Here is a 20,922-nt window from a genome sequence, read left to right as displayed (position 1 = left end):
AGAAGAAAAGCCTGCAAGGACTAGTATTTGTATTTCAGCAATGACAATTAGCAACGCAGCTCTCCTTTTTGTGTTACCTGTAGAATTTTACTGCAGAATTACACCAACCCTGACAGCACTAGATTTTTATTTTTATGCAATGAGAATTACCAACGCAGCTGTCCTTTTTGTGTGTTACCTAAAAAATACAGTAGAATTGGACTGCAGAATTACACCAACCCTGCCAGCAGCAATAGTATTTGTATTTTTCTGCAAAGATATTTAACACTGGAGCAATGGAGCTCTCCTAAATGTCACTGATTACTTTCTTTAACACTGCTATAACCCTGCTCTTTCAATTCTCTAACTTTGCCTGCCCAAGTGCTCTACACTCTATGCTACCCCTTCTGTATCCCTCTTTCAAATGGCGCTAGATCGCCATGGAGGGCGGTATTTATAGATTCCAAAACTCCCGAGATCCGAGTACGTCACAATGACGTTTTTCCTCATTTTGGAGACCAAAAAAGTGCGAAAGTACCGAGCCGATCCCCTAAGTTTGGGTGTGTTCAGTTTCCGAGGAACCGAGCCTGAGCATCTCTATAGAGAAAGGAAGCAGGGCAAAGCAGACCCAGACTAGCAGCCTTGAAGGGAAAATCAGACCCTAGAGGACGTGAGAGAGTTCCACAAGACACATTGGGCGAGTTGGGCCGAGAGGTAGTATCATTTAAATAATTTGTAATTCCCAGGCCATCGCGCCGGGAAAACCTCTGGAGAACCCGGGGTGGTACGTGGCTCATCTGCCCGCCTAGATAAATTTGGATGATTCATGCTGAAGAAATTTAAAGTCGTAGAGGGGTATACGGATGGGGAGGGTTTGCAAGAGATATAAAAGCCATGGAAGTATATTACTTTTATCCGCGTTAATAAGGCCTATCCAGAAAATTAACTGATGAGACGAGAAAATAGTTTTATTTGAGATAAGGTGTGGGGGAAGTCGACCTGAAAGAGCTGATCATGATTTTTAGTAAGATACAATCCCAGGTGCTTGAGCTTCTGAAGCCACGAAGTAAATGGAAATCTGTGTTTTAGGAACAATTTTTCAGTTTGGGAAATGTAGAAGTCTAGAGTCTCGGTTTTGTTCGGATTAATTTTGTACCCTGAGAAATGGCCATAAGTGTCGAGCTCAGATAAGAGGGGGGGAAGGGAGGAGATTGGGTGGGATATGCTTAGCAGGACATTGTCTGCTTTCAATTGGATTAGTTTGTTCTACTTCAGTGCGTTTTATGAGTAAGATTACATTTATAAATCTCCAAAAAACAATGTAATTAAAAATGTACACATGCAAGATGTGATAAAGACAGCCCCAATGTCTGCTCAACTTCATGTCTTTATACAAATGAGGTTTGAAAGAATAATATTTTGGGAGAGAAAAAGGAAAACATTTAATGAACTGTGGGGTAGCCCAAATGTGGTAGCATGCAGGACATTTAAGAGTTGTTATTAATTCACTTATGCATTGGTGACATTTCGGAATAAACAGTTTGGAGAGAAATATAGACCGGTAGTAGAGCCTATGTTCCTCTTTTGTTGAGACACGCTTGAATCCCACTATCAATAGCTCAACACTCAGTTTTTCAAAGTACCTATTGCTGAATTCTGGCAGTATTATCCTGATGGGCATTTTCGCTTCTTCATAAGGCTTAAAGAGTAGAAGTGCAAAGCTGCAGCACACATGCTTTTTGATGTCATGCACCTAATTTTAACTTAATATACCTATTTCTACGGGCAATCACATTGCTTTGGTAGATAAGATAGTATCATCTGACAATATAGTATCCTCTGTGATGTAGAAATCCTTTGCACCATCTGATCAGATGAGTCTGGCAGATTGAAGGCATTCCTTACTATGTACCTTTTAAGTGCAGGAGTGCACCTATCGTTGTACCCACATGCAAAACTGAAATTTTGCTTAGTGGGATAGGATTATTCAAATAAAATGAAGGGTTACATAGGGCACATTTAGAGGGTGCATAGCCTTTTTCTCCTTCCAAAAAGACTTGATGTAACAAACACCTCTGAGTTAGAAGGCTATGGATCTCATCTTGTCCATTTTGTATCTTCCAGCCTTCGTTTTACAGAGTGCTTCTACCAATGTAACAACATTGAAACATATAAAAGTTAGACGTGATAAAGGCAGAATCAATGTCACCTTAATAAGGGTACACTAATCAATATTTTAGGAGAAAAATGAAATGCTTAAATTGGGAAGGGGTTGGTCGTACAGTGGTAATAGGCTGACTAGGTTCACTATGCACATCTGCAGTTGTATTTGCAAACCTTAAAGCTAGCTGGAGATTGATTTTTCAGCGGCACTTCCATTGGCCGTGAAGAAGACGTGCACCTTGAGATGCATAGGGTGGACAAACAGATGCAGTTGCGCAAATATAGATGCTGCGCAGGTGTGTAAATGTCCCCTACTTTAATTTTGGTCTCCACTGTCCTATACTCCACTTGTGCTTGCCATAAACTATATTTCATCTAATTGCATGATAAATTACAATAATAAGAATGATAATGACAGTCCATTAATTTGGTAACAATCACACATGAAAATCCTTTGAAATGCAACCGCTGATAAAAACTTATAATGACCATAATATAAGACATACAGCACAGCCAGAATAATAGACACTGCCTCTTAATTTTATTTTAAAAACAGAAAGATAACTATAAAACCACATGAGCATACATTACTCCCATAGCTGATTATTGGCTGTGGCTAATATGCAGCCATTCGAGACATGCTTTATGCTTACTGTGAGCAAATAAAATGTAGTGAAAATTAAAATAGTGTTGATAAAAGTCACTGTTTTGCTGGTTATACTTCAGTATAAATGTATCTGGTTATAATTCAGTGTAAACCCTGCGCACAGTGTGAATATACATACAGAGCACTTAACGGTGTATTGAGTGTGTTGCAGGTGTGTACATTGTAGGTGCCTGTCGGGTGTCATTGTCTTGCTCACATTAAAATTCCACTCAGGTTTCAGTGAGGAATTCAATTTGTTCAAACACGAGGCACAAAGGAGTGAGCTGAGGAGACCTGGAGACTGCGGTGTATGTGTGTGCATGCGTAGCGTGTGTAAAAATGTGCAGATGTAATGTATTTGTGCATGGTTATGTTTAGAATTTAAATCGTTTACACAATGTCTGCAGAGCTTTAAATGATAAAAACACATGAGGAGATACGATTCAATGACAGGCAGTGGGAATGAAGGCAGCCAGTGGCTGAAGAAAAAGGGAAAAATCCACATGGAGCTTGCCTATGTGTGTATATTATGTGTGTGTGTTTTGTGTATGTGAATTTTGCTATGTGAGGAGTCAGCATGTGTATGTTTAGAGGCTGCAGTGTGTATGTGTTTATACTGTGTATGGCAAGCTCTGCCTGCAGAAGGGAAATGTTTACATTGTATGGCTGTGTACTGTGTCTATGCGCTGTGATTCCAAAGATGTATGTGACGACAGTGTATAAGTGCCTGCATATGTGTAACAGAATTCCACATCTTTAAGTCTATGGGTGAAGTTTATGTATGCAAATGTGTACGACTACATTGCAGATCTATGTATAGTAATGTGTGTTGCTCATTTGCTCATCACCTGACTGCAGTGTACATGACATCTTCAGGTGCTTGCATTTTGTTCATCATATACAGCATATCATTATTTTTTAATATGTGTTTGCAACACTGCAGTATATTTGTACATGTTTGAAGCGCAGTGCGAATAATGAAGGGATATAGGCATGACCCTACAGTTTATCACATCCCCCCTACTCTTTTCCTCCTCCTCTCTCTCTTCTCCCTCCTTACACTTTTCTGTTGTTTTTTTTTTCTCCCTAACATTTTTTGTTACATAATACAGACAGCATTTCAGTCGCTTCTCTCCTCAACTCAGATGTACAAGTAGTGATCGTTGGTTTCTTAGGTCCTTCTGGAGATGTGACCTCTGCAGATATCCATCTCACCGCTGCTTGTTCAAGAGGTGTTAGTCTACGTTATAGTCCTGTAACATTAATTTCTACTGGTTATCAAATGTTTATACTCAGCAAACACAGCCCCCACAAAAGAGTACCCTTGTTTATTGCCCCTACATATACTCATTTGTGAATATTTATTTGATCAGTATACTACAATATTTTAGCTGCTTTATAGAAAAACATAACCATAAATACAATAGAATATTGCATTACGGTATAAGAACAGACATACGTGCCAAGCTCTATGCCCTGCAAGCTTTAAAATTAGAATATATAAACTTTACCAATGTATGTGCTTCTTTTAATGTGTTTCCTTTATTGGTATGTATCTATCTGTGTATGTAAATAGCTATATCTATGCCGGCTTACAAATCTGTTGCAAGTGACAGAGATCACAGTAGCTAAAATGCAGCTGACTTATGATGCAGCTTTATCAAGGAACAATTCAAAACAATTATGTATTTTCTTGCAATGTGAAGTGACAGTTCAATACATTCTGCAGCAAAATAGTTCCCTTTTCAATTGTCCGGGGAGATGTGTCATAGAGGCCTATTCATCTTCATAACTGGAGATCAGCTTGACAAAGCAACCTTGCCAGCTGCCACATACAGTTTATCTACATAGTATACACTTCCCCCGCGTCTTGCACAAGCACACTTATCTTTCAACTCCCCTGCTCCCCACTTTGCTAGCATTTACTGAAGAACCATCAATTGGTTTTGTGGGTCAAAACCCTTGATTTTAGTTTGCATCTCACTAAAATGTAAACTGACTTAATTTTAATTCTCTAAATTCTTTAATGCAATTGGGTGGGGATTTATTAAAACAAAAGTATATCTTTGCATTACGCAGCAATAATTCTAAAAGAAAATCTAAAAGTTTATGGAGTCTATCTTTGAATGCTACTATACTTCTTAGTATCAAACACTGCTCTTTGGCTGAAGATCTAACGACAAGAAACTAGAACAGGGGACGAATAGAAGAGACAGTGGTGACAATGATACTAGGTGCTTATGTGCACAATGCAGAATTGGTGTACTGAAAAGATTCAAAACTTCAGTAGGTTCTTGCCCCCCTGTCCCCTCCCCCTCCCCTTTGAAGTCTTTGTATTATGTGTATTTGAATGTTTCTTGTGTTATTGTTTTTTGTTACTTTTTTGATTGTTTGTTTATGGGCAGTTCTGTCTGATTTATTGGATTTACATTATGCACTGTACTCTGTTGTAATTGCTATGTTTGTTATATATTCTTTTACTAAAAACTTAATAAAAACCTTTTAAGTTAAAAAAAACCAAAACTTCAGTAGGTGCCAATTATTATGTTACTGTGTGTCCATTTGACACCAAAAAAGAGGGAATGGTTGTAAAAGGGAGCTCACCTTATACAAACCACTACATCACAACAGTTGTACTCTCAAGAGTCCTTGCTGTTGAACATGTTGCATCATTCTGCATTTTGCACAGTAGCACCTATTATCCTTGTCACTTTAAGTTTATTCAACATTTTCACCTGTACATAGGTATCCTGCTCATTTTTTTTTTGTTTTTTTTAATTAAACCAATATTATGTGACTTTCTTGCAGGAGGGTCCAAGGCAATGTGTTAGAGGTATATAATGGGAGGGAAATGGTTATTCTTCTTTATCTATCTACACAGAGATTCGAGAAGCCTTCAAGGTGTTTGATCGGGACGGAAATGGATTCATCTCCAAGCAGGAGCTGGGGACTGCAATGAGGTCTCTGGGGTATATGCCCAATGAGGTGGAACTGGAGGTCATTATACAGAGGCTGGATATGGATGGTAAGGCCTGGGAGCATTGTCTGTACTTCACCTCGATACTGTACAGTGCAACTAAATTCAGAGTTTATACCTGATCTCAGAGATATTGAACGGAATCTCTCTACATATCCTTATTGCTGTGAATAGTAATCTGTCTGTAGTTTCTTTGCTTTCAGAGGTTAAAGAACATTGCATGTGTATTCTCTGTTTATGCTGTTCCATATATTATGTGCATAAGTACTTTTTACTCTAGATAAACACAAAAATATTACCTATCATTTAGAACCTTATACAATAACCTTTTGTATTACAGTGAAAATAGTCTATGGATAGTTGCTATGATCTAAATAGATTACAGTTTACTATATTGCATTTGTGTTTCTACTCTGAGGAGGGACAGTGTAACTCCCATCTAGATGCAGGAGTATGAGCAATACCCTGAGGGTTCCACCCCCTGGTGCATGACATATAATAAGCCTGATTTTTAAAGGAAAACTAAACAAAAAAAAAATAGTAACTTTTAACCTTGGCAAAACCATGTTGCATTGAAGGGAGGAGGCAAATTTAAAATGTGATGGCAGATTTATAGTTGGGGAAAGGCATGTTCTAGATCAACTTTACATTTCAGTGTACATATAAAGCTATCAAGTATTTGTGTGCTACATGAAAAAACAGCCAGTGTTTATCTTATGTGCAAAATAATAAACTAATTTGCAGCCCTTGCATTGTAACATGGTTTTGTCAAGGTGAAAACGTATTCCTTTTTTTTTTACTTACTTTCTTTAATAAATCAGGCTCACTGTGTGGCAGGATAGGGATTTTTTTAATGACCTTCTCAGATAGCCTGGATGAATTTCAAGTACATGTGTAAGTTCTGAGTTAACATGCAATGGAGTTATTTGATTTAATTCTGACTGTGACTCTCATCAGGTGTTTACAGTCATGGCCAAAGTTTTGAGAATGACACAAATATTATTTTTCACAAAGTCTGCTGCCTCAGTTTTTATGATGCCAATTTGCATATACTCCAGAATGTCATGAAGAATGAGCAGATGAATTGCAATTGATATCAAAGTTGCCATGACAATGAATTTTATCCCAAAAACAACATTTCCACTGCATTTCAGCCCTGCCACAAAAGGACCAGCTGACATCAGGTCAGTGATTCTCTCGTTAACACAGGTGAGAGTGTTGATGAGGACAAGGCTGGAGATCACTCTGTCATGCTGATTGAGTTAGAAAAACAGACTGTAAGCTTTAAAACAAGGGTGGTGCTTGAAATAATTTTTCTTCCTCTTTTAGCAATGGTTAGCTGCAAGGAAACACGTGCCACAAAAAGGGCTTCACAGGCAAACATATTGCTGCTAGTAAGATTGCACCTAATCAACCATTTATTGGATCATCAAGAACTTCAAGGAGAGAGGTTCAATAGTTGTGAAGAAGGCTTCAGGCCGCCCAAGAACGTCCAGCAAGCGCCAGGACCATCTCCTAAAGTTGATTCAGCTCCGGGATCGGGGCACCACCAGTGCAGAGCTTGCTCAGGAATGACAGCAGGCAGTTGTGAGTGCATCTGCACGCACAGTGAGGCGAAGACTTTTTGAGGATGGCCTGGTGTCAAGAAGGCCAGCAAAGAAACCATTTCTCTCCAGGAAAAACATCAGGGACAGACTGATCTTCTGCAAAAGGTACAGGGATTGGGCTGCTGAGGACTGGGGTAAAGTCATTTTCTCTGATGAATCCCCCTTCAGATTGTTTGGGGCAACTGGAAAAACGCTTGTCCGGAGAACGACAGATGAACGCTACCATTAGTCCTGTGTCATGTCAACAGTAAAGCATCCTCAGACCATTCATTTGTGGTGTTGCGTCTCAGTCAATGGAGTGGGCTAACTCACAATTTTGATTAAGAACACAGCCATGAATAAAGAATGGTACCAAAACATCCTCCAAGAGCACCTTCTCCTAACCATCCAAGAACAGTTTGGTGATGAACATTGCCTTTTCCAGCATGATAGAGCTTCTTGCCATAAGGCAAAAGTGATAACTAAGTTGCTTTGGGATCAAAACATGAAAATTTTGGGTCCATGGCCAAGAAACTCCCCAGACCTTAATCACATTGAGAACTTGTGGACAAACAAAAACCCACTCCAAGCATTGATTATACAAGAATGAGCGGCCATCAGTCAGTATGTGGCCCAGAAGTTGATTGTCAGCATGTCAGGTCAAATTGCAGAGTTCTTCAAAATGAAGGGTTAACACTGCAAATATTGACTCTTTACATAAAGTTAATGTAATTGTCAATAAAAGCCTTTGACACTTATGAAATGCTTGTAATTTTACTTCAGTATACCATAGCAACATCTGTCAAAACGGTCTAAAAACACTGAAGCAGCAAACTTGAAAACCAATACTTGTTTCATTCCCAAAACTTTTGGCCATGAATGTAGACAGATAGCACAAAGTCTCCTTTGTCTGTAGTAAGAGGGAAGAGATAGTGATTATATGTTAGCTCAATGTAAGCGATCTGTACAAAGTGTAGTAAACCTAACCTGTTGGGAAATAAAGTAGCAAGTTCAGGAGATTGCTAGCAGGAGCTTGTGTAATCTATTCCTGCATTAAGGTTGACAGCAAAGAGCAAGACCCAATGCTGAGTGACAGCAAGGGAAACATGCAGAGACTGGCTGTATAAAGGTGACAGGTCGACAGACATGGTGACAGTCCCAATGGATACGCAGACAGCTCTTGAGATGGTGTATCCCACTGCCTTCATGTTTAACATACTAAAGAACTGCCCTGGAGAGAGATCATAAAATGTAATAAAACCGTTCATTTATTTTAACAAGTGAGCTGGGCTGCTGTATTCAATTACTACATCTGTGTCAGCTGATCATCAGCTACCTTATTACCAAACCTGCATGCACAGGGGCATCTGTCTACTTTAAACCCACCAGACCCTGTCACTGATCAGTCACTCAAGGCTGCCATGAGTGACTGATCAGGAGGTAAATGCCAAAGGGATCCTTTGCCAGTAACCAAGGGGATACGTGGAGTATACGTTATATGTGGAGATTTGCTAACTGCTGTGACAGTGTCTGTTGACATGTTTTGTCTAACTTTTTAGAATTAGAACTTTGCATGAGAATCACAGAACACTAGCAGGAAACTCCCCATGACTAGTGGAATAAGCTAAATGTAAATAAATGTTATGTATCCATTTGGTTAACCTTATGGAAAGCAGTCAGCTGTCAAGCTTTCCACAAACCTGAGGAGATGTGCAGTCACTATGGCAAATAAGAGCCCAACAAATATATTGCCAGACAGGCCAGATACACATAATCTAAATGTAACTTTTCCAAGCTTCCCTATCTAATGAAATGGTAAGGATAATTTTGGTAATAGTTACTTCATATATATTTTTAAATGTTGATAATTAAAAACTAAATAATTCAATGCCTTGAAAAAGTATTCTGCTATCATCCCTTTCTCTTAATATTCAGGCCAAAAAGTTTCACTTTTATCTCCTCAAATCACAAAGACTTTCTGCCACATCTCTGTAGAATCTTCTACAAGGAGTTTTACAAACTCTTTGCGGGAAAGCATATGGGTCTTATCAGCCAGGGCTCCATCTTTTTGACCTTGTATAATGGTACTTTTTGTGAAATGCTTTGGAGATTGTTGACCCTAGTACATTATCTCCCATAGCAGCCACTAACTTCTCTAACTCGTTCAATAATAGTTAGTCTTGCAGCAGCTGTACAATGCATCCGAGGGATGTTCACTGCCCTTGCAAAGGACTTGTACCCTTCACCAGATTTGTGTCTTCACTTATAACTCTGACTATTCTTTTGTGTTCATTTTGAGTTCTTTTTTGAAAGCCTGTGCCATGCTGTAGAATGTTATAGTGAGAAATATTTATATATAGAAGACTGGCAACAGGTTATCCCCATTGGATGTATGTTTACCACCTCTGAGGTGGCCCAGTAAAGTAGTGGGTGGACAGAAGCACTTAAGTGTCCACTCAGGTGGCTGGGATAAAAACCTCAGTTTCAGATGAAAAAAATTCTGGTATAGCTCACTTTAGAGGCTAAGGGATATATTTACGGATATATTTACGGATTTGAACAAGTGGAGATGTTGCTATAGCAACCAATCAGAGTCTACTTATCATTTATTTAGTACATTCTACAAAATGATAGCTAGATTGGTTGCTATAGGCAACATCTCTACTTGTTCAAATCCGCAGTTTGGTAAATATACCCCAAAAGTCCTTATGCAGTATTGGATGCAATTTACTTTTACAACATAAGTGTCAATTGCCTCCTATATTTAACAATATATTCTGAGTCAGACTTAGCTTAAGATACATGCAAATAGGAATAATATGCAATATACATACATTTTCATAAGACAGGCTTAAAGCATATTCCATGTTAACAGCTTATGATACGCTTTAGGCCTACAGAACTCAGACAAATTTAAAATAAAAACTAATGTGACCCCCCCAAAAAGCATAGCCAGCCCTAGTGCTGCCAGCCTAGGCTGGTACTGGCAAAATCGAGGTGACATCATTATTACTCCAGGTATCCTGATAAATGAAAATATATTATCTCAAAAATTGCTCCTGAACTTGACTCTTATGTTCTTGCCATTGAATGGTGGAGTGATAGTAAAAATAGTTTGACTCCCAATTTCTTGCATAAAGATCTCCAAAACTGGGCCCAAATTGTTCCTCACAATCCAAAACCATTTCCTGTGGGAGGCTCTCTCTCTGTTGCAGATATCAGCAAGAAGGGAAGAGGAAAGAAAGCCTCCGGACGGATTAAATGGGTCATTTTAGAAAAACGATGTCCCGTATAACATGCACGCCTTTTTTAAACCGGTAAATCAGTGATAAAACCCACCGAAACGTGTGTCCAGTGCTTACCTGGAATGGGAAAAGGCTTTAGAAGTCATGTAGGAGACTGATGAGAGACCTTGTTTTGTGCAAACCAAAAACAAACTGCAATATACTCTATACCATCTTTCCAGAAATTGGGCCACCAGTAACGTCCACACAAAGATCTAGAGGCAGCAAGGGGCTAGGTAATATGCAGTAAGAGAAATTAAAGTGACATCAGGAGGAACAGTTAGGGGTTTTATGGCTTTTTTTTCCACACAGACATATATGAATGAGAATAGACAAGTTGACAAAATAAGAGTTCAGCTAATAATACACAAGAGCTATCAGCTGTTTTTGGAACTTTGTATGGAACACGTTATTGTCTCCCTGACTGATTTTTTTTACCCTTCGATTTCTTTCTTCCAGGGGATGGTCAGGTGGACTTTGAGGAGTTTGTGACATTATTGGGACCAAAGATCACAACTTCTGGGATCCCTGATAAGTTTCGTGGTGCTGACTTTGACACTGTGTTTTGGAAGGTATTGTGCATGAGTTTTCAGATATTTACACACTAGAAGTGCCTCAGATAGTGTAGCTTTACCTTTGTATTGCAACATCAGAACACATACATACATACATACATACATACATACATACATACATACATACATACATAGGCTGGAGTATTATAAAGATGAGTTGTCACCATAATATTTTCCAGGTGAAGAGTTTGTGTGTGGAAGTTGTGCTTTAAACACTAGCATTTCTCCAGCTCAATCCCACTTGTGACCGGTTGAAATGGAGGAGGAAATGCCCCCTAACCCTAATAAGTAGGAATAATTAACCCCTGAAGATGCTGCATTTTGGAAAAGAGCTAGTTTTGAAAGCACCTGTGTGATGCTACCCTAAGTTGACTTTCTTCTCGGATCAGTGAGCAGCCACTAGAGCAGGCAGCATTCTTTCTTGCAACATAACTGTAATTAGAACTTGGCATGGACAGGGAGCAGGCGGGCCCATCATACAACATGCCTCCTAAAGGAGAAGGAAGATTAATAACACTCTGGTTCTGATTTGTGTAGTTTCCTCAGGCTGTTTCAGATTTTGCTGCAGTTTCTGAGAGGGTATCTAAGCCTTCACTTTGTTCTCCAGCCATACCAGCTGATGATGCAGGTTTTGCTGTCACATGAAGATCCAGGAGCTGTGCCATGCATCTGTCATAGCAGTCCTTCTGATTTTTCTGTAGTCTATGTAGATATGAATGGACTTTTAAAAGTGTTGTAGCTATATGAAGTGTGCTATACAGAAGACTGCCCATTAGCTGGTGTGCTGGGGAAAATGGCAACCCAGCCACTGGAGTGTTTCAGATTTGAAACTGGCAAATGTAGGTCTGTCTAATTTTGTTTTGTCTTATAAAAACAACGTTGGACTGTTTGTATTATATGTTCTGCTTATCCATTAGATTGGGGGTAATCTGGACTAGGGCGATCGCCCCCCCTAGCAGGGGCTTGCTGCTGACAGCTGCACACTGTGCAGGTCCGTTCAGCATTGACAGTGTGCTGCCCGGCTGCTCTGATTGTGTTTTAAACACAATCAGAGCAGCGGGACAGCACACTGCCAATGCTGAACGGACCTGCACATACTGTGCAGCCATCAGCAGCCTTAGAAATTAGAAAGGGGGTGGGGCCTAAATCCCCCCCCCCCCTAAAATCGCCCCGGGTAGAGCAGTTGCCTAGATCCGCCCCTGTGTCTACAATGATTGTACCTATGACTGAAGTTCCGATCAGTCAGTCGATTCATGTGTACACACTATACACGCTTTAAACAATATTGGTACAGACAGGGTGGACGCTGGTGTACAATTATACAAGGTGACATATCAATACACATCTATATAAATTGATTCCTACTAAGCCACTATTTTAAGAAAGTTCAATACACATAGAGGTTTTAATGGCCATAATATGTACAATCAAAATAAATAAATATATTACTATTATGCCAAAGTATTTAAAAAGGAATTAATATAATATGAAATCAAATAGATGAACACATGTCACATCAGGAAATAAATTATACTTTAATGAGAATACATATTTTCACATGTGATAAGAATACATGTTGTATACACTTGAATATAGGAACACATAAATGTCATATGGAGCATGTAAAACAGGTTTATTATTGCTTCTCCATTAAAAGCACATTATTGTAATTTGATTGATGTTTTGACACTGCACCAATTGGGAGAGTAGAGACAATATCGTAAATCTAGGGTCCCAGGCGTAAATCTGGGTCCCATGCGCCGCCCGATTGGTATTTTTTTTTTGTTTTGTTTTTCTCTCTTCCTGGCCATGGCAGGATGCAGAGGGGTCAGAGAGGACAGAGCGAGGGGGCAGAGAGGGCACAGCAAGGATGCAGAGGGGGCACAGCGAGGATGCAGAGGGGCACATTGAGGATGCAGAGGGGGCACAGCGAGGATGCAGAGGGGGCAGAGTGTGGATGCGGGGGGCACAGAGTGTGTGGATGCAGGGGGCACAGAGTGTGTGGACGTAGAGGGGGCACAGAGTGTGTGGACGCAGAGGGGCACAGAGTGTGGGGACGCAGTGGGGCACAGAGTGTGGAGATGATGAGGGGGCACAGAGTGTGGAGATGATGAGGGGGCACAGAGTGTGAAGATGATGAGGAGGCACAGAGTGTGGAGATGATGCAGGGGGGCACAGAGTGTGGAAATAATGCAGGAGCACAGTGTGTGTGGAGATAATGCAGGGGCACAGAGTGTGTGGAGATGATGTAGGGGCACAGAGTGAGTTAGCTGTAAATAATTCTTTGACAGAAATATAATTGAAAAAAATATATAAAAATATTATTTTCCCTTGGATTTATGTGTATTTTTGCATACAACTAAATAATTATTTCTGTCCTGACCTAAATACTTATTACGTTTTTTGACCCAGCTACTTATAAAATGGGACTGCTCTGTAATTATTTTGGAGGGGTGCCTTGAAAATATTATGGAGACTCTAAGGGTGCCGCAAACTGCAGAAGTTTGGGAACCTCTGGGTTAATGGCTAGAATTATTTGAAGGCCTTCTACTATCAGAAGTTAGGTCTGCAGTAATAGCCAGTGACGTGTACCTTTAATGACAGAATACCACACTTTTAGTATTATATAGTGTACTAGAAACAATTTAAATCAATTTTAAGCCATTAATTCTTTTTCATTGAGCTAGACATTTCAAAACAAAAACCTATGGTAATGTGTACTATAAGCTCCACAGGACCTGAGCTTGTGACTACATCCATATGTAGCGCAGAGAAGCTCTTAAACCAACTTGATATTTGATAAATCTACAGTAATAATTACATTCTTCCTAATTTTTGGGGTATTTGTGCTGCCAACAACTGACAAAACTTTCATCTCTGTAGTTACTGTGTACACTCTGGTACTTGTCAGTGCTTTGGCTCTGCAGATATCCATTTCTTTGGGAAGTGTTAATTTGGGGTTATTAAGCAGTCTCTCAATTAATTTATATTTAGTAACATTGAACTATATCTTGTCTTGCTGTTTCCTTTAACTCTGCGTCTGCTTCTTTGTCATATTTGTGCTGCCAAAACTGATATCTTTCAAAAAGCAGGTTTTCTCCTGGTTTCACAGCAATCTTTCATTGGTTTGAAGGTTTTTTCGTGTGGTGTTCTGGATCTAAGTTTTGCATTGTATTAGAAGTCTCTAGTGCCTTGTCTTCAATGCAGTACAGAAATTTTAAATTCCTCTGGCTGAAACTTGATTAGGGTACAGTCAAATATTGTCTTGTTAACACATAAATGGTGAGACTCACACAATGTGACTTCATAGAGGTTTTAGAAATCCATAACAGTTTCATTAAAATAAATACTAACATTCATATAACATGACATTGCAATAATGTTAAAACCATAATTACTAACTTTGTAATTAAGTGAATTGGCAGTACATGGGGAGGCGCAAATCACATTCATTTGCCCTAACTCTGCAGTGAAATGACTCAAAGGCATCATTTCATCACAGAGGCGGGGGCCAAAATGGGGTGATTCCTGGCAAAACGCATCATTGAAGTCCCCCTTCCCACCTATGAAGTGGGCAGCATACAGGACACATTCTGGAAGAGTGGTCAAATGTGGGCAAAACAATACACAGCATGGGCTGACTGGCACATTTAAGCCCAGGGGGGGCAAGACTTATCTCAACAGCCTATTAGGAACATTTTAAAGGTAAAAAAATGCAGGTAACCAGTAACCCAGCACAAGGTAGCTCACTACGGGGCCGGCCCGGGGGGCAGATGCCCCCTCCCCAAAATAAAAAATAACTGTGTAAAACACATGCTTCATTGCAAGCATCCATTTGTCATGTCCTGCATCACCACTTTCTGTTGCCACCAAGGTAACCATCCACTACCAGGGACCAAGCCTTACAAATAATAAGCATATACTGAGAAGTACCATTTTCTATACCAACAACTTTGACAGCCCCAGATACCCCCACCAAGGCTGCCCTGACAAAATGATATCAATAAGAAATGTGAGAAGAGAGGGTGGGAGTGGGAATGTCTTTATATAACTATCTTCCTTGTGGCTTAATTCCCCCTGAAACTAAACTCTGTTATGACTTGTATTTGTTTAGTAGCAAGCAATTACCATGTATATATGGAAGACCTTAGTTTTCACAGCTTTTTTTTCACACTTAGTTTTACAGCTAATATTCATAGCGGCCATCCTCTGTCTTTCAGTGTCTTCTCCCCACAATGCTCTGTTAAGCATCAGAGGAACAGCATTACTACTAATACAACCACACTGTGGTTATTTGTGAAAGCCCTTTTATGCTTCCTAAGTCAAATCAGATCCTTTACTTGTCCATAACGAATAATGCTCCTTGCCTGATCCCTGCCATGTCTCTCCTCAGGCTCAGTTAGAGCCCTACTTTGGGGCTCAGTGGGCTTTAGTGACTCTGTGATAAATGCGCAGTTTCTGCTCCAGTCACCTCCAGTTTTTACCCAGATTGTCAGTAACTCTGCGCTAGAACTATTACATGCCAACCTGCAGCCAGTGAAGTCTGCAAGATGGTAGTTGGATAGGGATGCAAATCCAGGCACCTCTGACCAATGTAATAGAATCTAACCGAAGTGTTTGTATTTCTTAGTTTAGTTTCTCCGTTAGTCAGTGAACAGCAGCTGGAACAGACAGCATTTTAAATTACAACATAACATAACTAAAACCATACAACTAACTGACATGACAGGGAGCAAGAAGGACCAAAATAGCACATCTATCACTTCTTTATATGGTGTACCACAAGCGATGTTAGTGTCATATCACAGTCACACTTCCATTTGTATAACTAGTTTGGTTCCCTAGTCCTGAGACACTAAAATTCTCGATAACAAATTATACTCGGAATTGTACCTGACAAACTCCACACCACTTTTCTGATTACTATTATGACATGCCTGTGGCTTGCCATTGTTAGATATTTATCAGTCTGATGTCCCTTGAGCAGTGAACCATATCCCTGGTGTGTCCCTGCAGTGTGACATGCAGTCACTGTCAGTGGAGGAACTTAAGCGGTTGTTGTACGACACATTCTGTGAGCACCTGTCCATGCGAGACATTGAGAACATCATCTTGACTGAGGAGGCTGGAAACCTGGGTACAAGAGGGGATTGTCCCGTCGATATGGAGAGTAAGTGTTATTTAGTTATGTGGCTACACAAGTGAACTGTGCCCTTTATTATTGACTGTTACAATTTTCCAGAATCTTAACCCACAAACTAAATGTAAACCTGGCTGAGTACTGAATGAGAAAATCAAAAAGAGTGAGTCAGCTCTCAAAGGTAAAATATCTAATTATAACAACCTCACCCCATATCTGATAGTACCAGACCTAGAGACATCCCAGCACCTTAGATGAACCAGTTGTTCAGCTAGTCCCTCCAAAGCTGAGACCAGGGGTGGGACATAAGCATAAACTTCTAAATTAGTAATCAATGGGATGACATTATTAATATAAATGGTCATTGTGTTATACACTTACCCAAGATGTTATATAAATGGATAACTAATCAAATTATGTGTCCATTTAATGCACAAATATCCGCCTTCCCTTATTCTTAGTGATTATGTAATAAGCAAGTCGTACTTGGTAATGAAACTTGTTTTCCTTTGTTTCAGGTTCCCCAAATCAACAAATCCGCCAGACCTGTGTGCGCAAGAGCCTGATCTGCGCCTTCGCCATCGCTTTCATCATCAGTGTGATGCTTATAGCAGCAAATCAGGTTTTGCGCAGTGGTATGAAGTGACAAAGTGGGGATATCAAGCCATGAACTTTGATGTACTTTCAGGAGTCTCTCCTGCCTCTTCCCCACCCATAAAAGGACTGCGACATACAGAGAGGGAACCCCAAGTCATTCAAAACTATGGGACACTCCCTCCAGTGTCTGAATGTGCATGGGAGGATTTGCATGGAAAATGCATGGGCATTTAAATTGTCAGGTGACCATCTGTGCTTTTAAAATCTGTCACACGAAGGGACTCTCTCTATATATAATAGGTGTATATATGTATACGGATATATAACTCTATATTTATGAGCAATAACACTTTTGGTCGATAAAGGGTTAACTCTGTTTGCTGGGCACAGGGTCAATAGGGTTAATGAGCTCCTGTGAACATGTAAGCTTTTCTACACTGCAAGAAGAGAGGCAGCATGAAGGTTAATTTGTCTTCCCTTCCCCCAGAGTCATCCGCCTTAGCCCCTAAAATGCTGAATGGTTTGATGTTAAATGTGGCTCTACTTATTTTCCTTCCACATGTCTCTATATTGAAATATCTGCTTGAAGTATAATTGGCCCACATCCTGTTTGGACATTATCTCTTGTGACACTCTGGGATTGCTGTAAAGCCTTGATCCCCTATGCTGCAAATACACTGGATACTAATAAGCTGCAGGTTGCTTCCAGAGCGAAAGAGTTGATATTGTTGTTTTTCAAACCAAGAATGTTCATCATCATCATCATGATAAAATGTCTGCATGCAGAATATTCACTAGTTCTTTATTTTGCTGCTGATTTGCATCTTCATATTCCTTTCCCCTGACTTATTAACTCACCCACTGCATCCATCTTAAGGTTTTCCTACCACATCTTATATTAATTCAACACCCTATTAATTCACTGTACCCTTCTACATCAATATAGGTCACTTACATCTGCATCTTCAGCTTTTACAATTTCTATAGAATATTTCATTGTTATTTTTATCTATCTCCCAAATGTCTTTTTGTGTGTTCTGTATTTCCCAGGGGACCCAAATTATGTCTTATGAATCAGCTTTACAACCTGTAGATTTCATGAATATTGTACTTCCCCTTGTCTACACCTTATGTATGGTATTGCTAACAATATACAATGAAAAGGAAATTGGGTACAGAATAATAATATTAACCCCTTGTTTTGCAAGCATTGAAATCATACACAATCTACTATTGTATTCATATACCATCTAGTGATCATTATTGGAACTTTTCAACATCATTTAGATGTTGCTTGAGAGCAACTCTACCAAGGAAAGGATAAAAATGCAAACACTATTACATAATGTGAAATTCAGGTAGCTTAAGAGCAACAGTAAATGGTTAAGACATGCTTATTAATCAGTTTATTAGTTGCTAGTACTCAAGTAGTTTCCAAAGAAAAGATCACAAGGACCCATTATAAATGGTATGATAACCCATGATTGGAGTCCCAACTTTTACGGAACTCCTTGTAGCTTCCCCCACATTATTTCCTGCCTACCTATCTACCTACGTTGCGGAGTTAGAGGAGCTATATAAATAAATGATGATAATACCTCCATTTTTCACATGCTACTACTGATCTTAATCACTACTCTCAACTATCATTTTTTTCTCCTCTTCCATTGCGCTTCCTAACTCTCACCTACTAACCAGCTGTCATTTCTATTCCATGTTCCATTTGTATTATTACAACTATTTTATTCACCCCTGCAAGCAGACCCATTTCTTTGGCTTTTTTGTCACCATTGTTGCCTGGCAGTACTCCCTCTATAACACAGTAGACACCAGTCTTACTCCTGTAATTCTTTCACGGTTACCTATTCATACATCATTTGTGTGGATTCTTTATTTTGTAATAAAACTCTCCATGTGTCTGAAGTGTACTTCTACCTGTGTAGTGAAAGAGCAGAGAGTAAAAGACTGGAATTCCTGAGATTGCATAGGCACTTTTCAGTATCACATCGCACTGCAGGAGATGACCGTTTGGCAAGCAGTCAGGTATATGAAAGGAATTGCAATTTGATGTTCTTTTTATGTAAGGCACTTCGGTGGTTATGTCTCTCTTCAGGGGTTATATAGCCTGTATTTCATTGCACGTTATTTGACATTGTAGATAGCCTCTCCAGCAGCTATGAGCCATTCTGATTCCCTGCACATAAGACTAATCTGCTGCCTTCATGCTCACTCCTTGGCGGAAGTTATTGTTTCATCACAATGAGAGACGGGATAATGAGATCTCAGAGTGACAGCCTGCAATAATCAGCTAATGCTGCATTCATCCCACAGCCCTCGCTCACCTCTGCTCTCACCACCTGTCTCTTTCATTACCACACCTCCTGTCCTCCTCATTCTCGCACCCCTTTTGTCCTTCGCACTCCTTTTTTTCTTAAATATTTTGATAGCAAAGTCACAGGATGATGTAAATCTCATTTTCATGTCTGTCAACATCATGAAGGGATGAGATAATAACAGTAACACCTCTTCTCCATGCCTTGCGCACCTTCTGCATTACATACATTTTTGTAGTTATCCACTCTTGCTTTGGTTCCCACTCTGGCCATGTTTTCTACCTTGGTGGTTTTCCGCTCCATTTACCTCATACTTCTTGTTCAGACACATACATTATTATTTATAAGCTGCTAAAGCCATACATGGCTTATATTATACCAAAGTAATGTATTACATTACACCAGAGGGTGCAGCAACACAATGTTCAGACTGCATTTCATGCTAGTTTAGAATGTAACTGGTTCCTCTGGTAACATGGATGGCACAGACAGTGTAGTAGTGATTTGTATAAATGGGTTTTGAGAAGGTTGAAGACCATAGATGCTCAGGTTTCTCATCTCCCCTAGTGATATCATTCTTCTGCAAAACATTTGTTTATTATACAATGTACATAATAAACCCATATTTATAATTTCTTATATGTCATGGCTACTGACAACATTATCCACTTCATCTGACTAATGTTTACAAATGGACTTCATTTATACCTTTAATTCTCTAATATTAGAATTAGAGTTAGTTTCATGACTGCCAGTTTTGTTTTGGCTAATGTCATAAATGACATACCACACCCTGAAGGGGTGTGTGTGCCTGTGTGTATCAAAAGTCCTGAAATGTTTCATAGGATAAATATAACACATTTATGTTGTATCGATCAATCTGGAATCCCAAATTACATGCTTTCATCAACTAACTTATGTCTTCAAAATAGCAATTATGCCTCTACCATTTTCAAGCAAAACAATTGTGTTACTTCCCATTTGTCCCGACGTTGCAAAGGCGATCTTAGCACAACCAACATTAATGATAAGTAATAGTGGCAGCTATTGTTCTCCGGTACTATCCAATGACATGTTATTAAGGCTTTTATAGTTAATAGCGACATAATATGGAAGGATTAAAAGACAAAATGATCTATACAGGATTTACATTAAAAACTATTCTATACAATGTAAGTTTCTACCTAAATAAATTAAATCTACAAATTGTTTAAGCAAAAAAAGAAATCATCCAAGAATGGTTGATGTATAGGCTACATTTCAGTCTGTTGATGGCCTACATATCAAAGGACAAGTGCATTTGTAAAGGAATATCTCCTTAAAATGTTTATATATGTCATACAGTATGCAAACCATAAGTAAGTGATCACTTTCCCAACGCCATTACTTAAGTCTAATTCTTAAATATCTCCCTTTCAAGCTGACAATCTGTAAGTACACGGTGCAGTGGAGATGGTTGGCACATGGTACAGTAGGTGAAATGTATACTGCAGTCATCCTAATATTGAATTATCTGGCCACTGACACAGAGCACCTTAAGAAAAGTATACATACAGTTCTTAGGATTGATCCTTGAATGTTAAAGAGTGGCAAATCAATGTTTTGCTAGTATATTTCCATTATTGTTGCTGAATTATTTATT

General features: G+C 39.3%; 1 protein-coding gene across 1 annotated transcript in view; it reads left to right on the top strand.

The window, feature by feature from the left end:
• The window catches only part of CABP7 (calcium binding protein 7), a 45,863-nt gene extending 25,942 nt beyond the window's left edge, over nucleotides 1-19,921 (top strand). The window contains exons 2-5 of the mRNA XM_075213279.1: nucleotides 5,670-5,813; nucleotides 11,095-11,207; nucleotides 16,227-16,380; nucleotides 16,869-19,921. Of these exons, the coding sequence (XP_075069380.1) occupies nucleotides 5,670-5,813; nucleotides 11,095-11,207; nucleotides 16,227-16,380; nucleotides 16,869-16,996 (539 nt within the window). The 3' untranslated portion in view covers nucleotides 16,997-19,921. The remainder of the gene's footprint in view (nucleotides 1-5,669; nucleotides 5,814-11,094; nucleotides 11,208-16,226; nucleotides 16,381-16,868) is intronic.
• Nucleotides 19,922-20,922: the final 1,001 nt, after the last annotated feature.

The sequence above is a fragment of the Mixophyes fleayi genome, chromosome 1 (assembly GCF_038048845.1).
Source record: "Mixophyes fleayi isolate aMixFle1 chromosome 1, aMixFle1.hap1, whole genome shotgun sequence".
Classification (NCBI taxonomy): Eukaryota; Metazoa; Chordata; class Amphibia; order Anura; family Limnodynastidae; genus Mixophyes; species Mixophyes fleayi.
The sequence above is the reverse complement of the archived record's forward strand: the minus strand, read 5'-3'. Positions and strand labels throughout refer to the sequence as shown.